This window comes from Alosa pseudoharengus, unplaced genomic scaffold (genome assembly GCF_046254945.1).
Source record: "Alosa pseudoharengus isolate Yale_2024_CS ecotype anadromous, Long Island Sound unplaced genomic scaffold, YU_APseudo_1.1 YU_APseudo_1.1_scf_24, whole genome shotgun sequence".
In the NCBI taxonomy this organism is placed as follows: domain Eukaryota; kingdom Metazoa; phylum Chordata; class Actinopteri; order Clupeiformes; family Clupeidae; genus Alosa; species Alosa pseudoharengus.
Window position 1 is genome coordinate 29,001,293 of NW_027468689.1, and position 5,000 is coordinate 29,006,292.

At 39.3% G+C, this 5,000-nt stretch overlaps 1 protein-coding gene across 1 annotated transcript in view; it reads left to right on the forward strand.

Moving 5' to 3' along the window:
- Window positions 1-5,000, forward strand: part of LOC143141838 (cholecystokinin receptor-like) — a 30,112-nt gene that overhangs the window by 11,041 nt on the left and 14,071 nt on the right. The window contains exon 3 of the mRNA XM_076302542.1: window positions 1,514-1,775. Coding sequence (XP_076158657.1) covers window positions 1,514-1,775 — 262 coding nt within the window. The remainder of the gene's footprint in view (window positions 1-1,513; window positions 1,776-5,000) is intronic.

Sequence of the window (5,000 nt, forward strand, 5' to 3'; positions counted from 1 at the left end):
TTACATTCACAGCATTTGCTGAAAGTTTCATGCAAATACATGTTAATATCCAAACAGCAAAGCTAAAAAAAATATATCTTCCCTCATAACAAAAAGCTCTCTATCCTAAGTTTAGTGTAGTTGAACCCCTACTTTTTATCCAATGAACAAATTCAGTGTGGTGACCTCACAACACGTTGTTCATCATTATTTATTTACATCTTGTGTTTTAACTTCACTGCCAGTTGTGAGGAAGCTGCTTGTTTGTTTTGGTCTTGTTATTTATACCCAGTGGTAGACTGAGCCGACTACTAATCTAGCGAGTCTAGATTTTCCTTTTTTGTGTAAATTGATTTGTTTGATCAAAAAAAGCTGGACATCTCATCAGTGCAAGAAAAAGGAAAGATTTATGACACCATGGTAACAGGCACCGCGTGACTAGTGAGGTGATCAGGATGCAGCCATAAAAGGCTGGGTGCTCCTTTGTCTTTGACCTGGGTCAGTTCTCTTGTGTTTACATTCAGACAGCCTCCCAAACAAGAGTCGGAACAGCAGCATCTAGCAGGCAGTTTCTTACAGGGACCTTTGAACCATAAAAGTTACAAATATGGACCAATTATTTTCACAACAAATGTAACTTCTGTGCTTACTGCACAGACAACAAATTCAGTTATATATTTGCAGCAAAGCAAAGACTGTTAAAGTTACTTTGTGGTAAAAAGCATGATTTCATAAAAGTTCCAGAAGCAGGGGAAATAATAAAGCATTCACTCAGGAGAGTGAGAGTGTGCTCCTTCCCCTGACTTACTACAAAAGACCTCTTGCACCAAAGCATGTTGCTGTGAGCGGGAGGTTTCTAGAAAGAGCTGAACCTTCTGAAATAGCAGTATCTGACTTGAATAATTCATCAGAGGAGTTTGTGGATCATGTTTGGTGCATCATGTACTAACTCAGAATGGCAGGCAGCAGTTTTGGGCAGGAAATCACTGAGGGGAAAGGATTAAAAAGGAGCTTGTCAGTCGTGAACATGGCTACTATACTTAATTGGTGGAGGTGTGAATGTTTTCTTCTTTTTGCAATCAATTCTGTTTGCTTTTCATGCCAAAAACCACTAGCGCATTAAATACATATTCATGTATGCAAACAATGCCACAATTGCTGTTTTGAGTTTCGCCTTTATGAATTTTACATTAATTCATTTATTTCTGTCTGGTCGTTCTACTCTCATTTTCCCTAATGTGCTTTTCTAGGCCTGTTTTTTCCCAAGCAGCGTCAGCCTCCTTCGCAATTTCCATCACTTAACTCATGCCAGTCTATGACAATGTGTTTCATTCACTCTGCTGCCGTCACACTCATTAAGCAGCAGCTCCTGTGAAAGGGGAGGATTTTCTTTTTTATTTATTACTGTTAAAGCATTAATGAAATCACTTACACTTTCTCTCTGATTCTTTCACACTCTCTCACACTTCATTCTCTCTCATCCTTTATTTCTCTCACTTTCTCTCTCTCTCTCGCTTCCTCGGTCTCTCTTCAGGTATTTCCGTCAGTATCTCTACCTTCAGCCTGGTCGCCATAGCGATCGAGAGGTACAGTGCCATCTGCAACCCGCTCAAGTCGCGCTCCTGGCAGACCCGTTCCCATGCCTACAAGGTCATCGCGGCAACCTGGGTCGTCTCTGTGATCATCATGGTTCCGTATCCGGTGTTCAGTCGGCTGGTGCCGTTCGGCAAAGCCAACAACTCCACGGGCCACATGTGTCGACTGGACTGGCCCAGAGGGCACGTGGAGCAGACCTGGTGAGCAGCACTCAGAGAAGCTTAACCTTAACCCTGCCCAAACCCATGAGGCCACTGCTCTGTATGTGGATTAAGCCTAGTCCTCAACTAAAACAAACATCAAGAAAAAACGTTTAGTCTCGGACTAGTGATAATGAACTAATGATAAACCCCAGTGAGTCTAGACTAGACTAAAAAGATCACTTAAAAGAAAAGCTTTTAGTTGAGGACTAGGCTTAATTCATGTGCGGGACTGTCCGTTAGAGTATTGTGTTTGCCCTTTCTGTGAAAGGTTGTTGATGTTTGATCAGTAAGACCCCTCCCTTATGTGTCCTTGAAGCAATGTGTCAATAGACTGTAAGTGTTAAGGCTCAGTCTGAGCTGCCATATCTCCCATATATACTGTGCATCCTTAAAGCGATGGTTCGGAGTAATTTCACCCTAGGGTCCTTTGCACCATGACCCCGAGCCAAACACCCTCCCAGAACCTGTTTTCCCTTGGTCGAACCCTGGTCGAGTAGCGCTGTCAGAAACGAATGAGTTTCTGCTGTCGTAATGGTACCAACTTTTATCTCGTAAATTACCCCACTAATAATGCCCTGAATGGAACGAAACTTCTACAGTAGTACAACTATGTTCTTTACTCATAAAACGAGGCATTGAAAAGTTTGTAAATACACCAGGAGTTTATTTAAATAACACTTGCCTGATGGATGCTACTATACCGCTGCGTCGACGTTACTTCCGTGATTTGGGAAAAGTCGGTAAAAGTCCAGGCAGGAAGTATGCATAAGGATGTAGATCCAGGAATGCACTAATATTTTGTTCGTAGTACCAGTTTGCAACAATTATTAGTTAACACTAAGTTGTAAACACTTCGGAAAAAAAATATTAAAAACTATTTGCCTGATGGTGTTGATAAAAATAAAGTGTTGAAAATAAAGTCCTCTGCAATGTCTGCAGCAAGGAATTTGCATATCACCGGAGTTCATCAACTCTATAGTCGCACATCAATGCAAAGAAATAAGTGTTGACTGAGAGGGGAGTGTTAATTTATTTTCATTGTGTCCCCTAGGTTATATCTGTGGCCTGAAATGCCTTGTATGTGAAAAAAAAACTTCTTCCCGAAGCACTTTTGAATTTATTTCCTCAGCATATTAGGTCATATCATAGATTATTATGGCCATTATTTGAAGAGTGAAAATAATAATAAAATAGTTTTTGAACTTTAATGTCACTAATGATGATTATTCAATGATTCATTTGAATTTAAATATTTAAAATACTTTCACAGCAAAAATTATATATGCAATTAATTTAGATTAATTAATCACAGAGTATGTAATTAATTAGAGTATTTTTTTAATCGATTAACAGCCCTATTAAAAACTGGATATACCAAAAAAACGTTGATGTAATCACATTTCCGGTAGGGTCTCTGATAACTCTGGACGGAGTAAATTATTCATGGGGAAAATGATTTGTTTGTTTGTACATGTTTATTAGGGTTTGAAGAACCCTTCAAGAATTTACTTGCTTGGAAATCAGTTGTGGATGATTAAAGGGGGCTAAAGTGTTCAAAACAACTCCTTTTGGGTTCTTAACAAGCATACAACAGAGGAGCCACTTATGAGAGAGAGAGTGTATAAAGCCTGTGTTATGGCAGAGCCAGCTGCCTCCTTAGAATAACTGAATACAAACCGAGGTTGTAAATAACCCTTTGAAATGCAGACAGCGGACTTCAATCAGCCCTCTGAAAGTATTCATTTCTCATCAGACTTCAGGTGCTTTTATATTTATCCCCGAGACAAATAAGAAGCAAATGGTTGAAATGCATTATTAGACATTATACATTATATACAGGGTAGGAATTTCACGGCGGGCCGTCGTAGCCCCTTGCGTTGGCCGTGAGGCCCCTTTGAAAATCAGAGGTTTACAGGCCATGGTGGCCTTGGTGCCCCCTTCTTTCAATATTCTGCTTTGCGTCCTACTAATAGCGATTTTTATTTAGCCTGTGCTAAATAAAATTAATTTTTAACTTTTACGCAGTGGAGAAAGTGACAGCACAAGAAAGAAAGTGCGTCCAAATTCACCCATTCTCAGTTGAACTACTCGCGAAGTAGCCTATTCATCACACAGACATCACATGTATCACATGAAAGCGCTTTTTCTCAGCTTTTAAACGATGTTAGCCGATAATTGCTGTGTTGAACGGTTCGCGAGAAAAGTAAATAATATAATTCCATTTAATCATACATTCTACTGAAGGTTGCGTCCCATGATCTCCCTACCCATTCATCTCGGTGGAATACTTTACGAACCCTTCTTTTAACACATGACAAACCATATATCAGAATAAACAGGAGACCTTAACGAACACAAAGGTGTAAAGCAGTCCCCTGTACAGTTAGCCGTTCCAGAGTAATCCAGTTTTGAATTTGCAGTAAAGTTCGACATACTGTACATGGATGTCTCCAAATTTGGGCTTTAAGTTTTACAATGTGTTTAAATTGTTCCACATGATTTCATAACGGGCCAAATACAAAATAAATGTTACAAATATCGCCTAGATATTGGTAAATCAGAGGTAAGCTGACTAAGAGTTTGTGAAAGTAGCCTTAATGATCACAAAATGCTAAGCATGCATCTAGGCTATTTGAGTTTCTTAAAGCTGAGCTGTGCTTAAATTGTTCAATACATGATTTCATAACAGGCCAAATATAAAATAAATGTTATATATAGCCTAGATATCTGTAAATATTAGATGATCAGATGATTTACAGTTCTATGTTATGCCATGTTTCATGTTTTTGTAATGTTTCATACAGTGATGCAGGTCTACTGCAGTGAATAGGCTAAATACAACTTTGATCATTTTTATAGCCTACTACTGTATAGTTAACTTTGGCCTTGGTGCCCTGACATGTGGCCTTTGTGCCCCCCACCAAATATGCCCAACTGAAGGCCAAGTGGCCTTGCCCCCAGAATGGTGAAATTCCAAGCCTGATTATATATATATAACGTATGATCTATTTATATTTATTAAGGTATTATATTTGGTGGTGATGCTTTGCATTAAAACATCTGTTAAATATCAGCCAGTTTTTTAACTTTTATTTTTATATTCTCCCAATGTTCCTGCTAATTGTGTGCTATGTGTTGAATCAGTGCTCCTCCCCAGCCTTAAAGCAGTCCAGGTGGCTGGTCAGCTCTGTCTGCTTGGCATTCCTTGAACAGAGGCTTCTC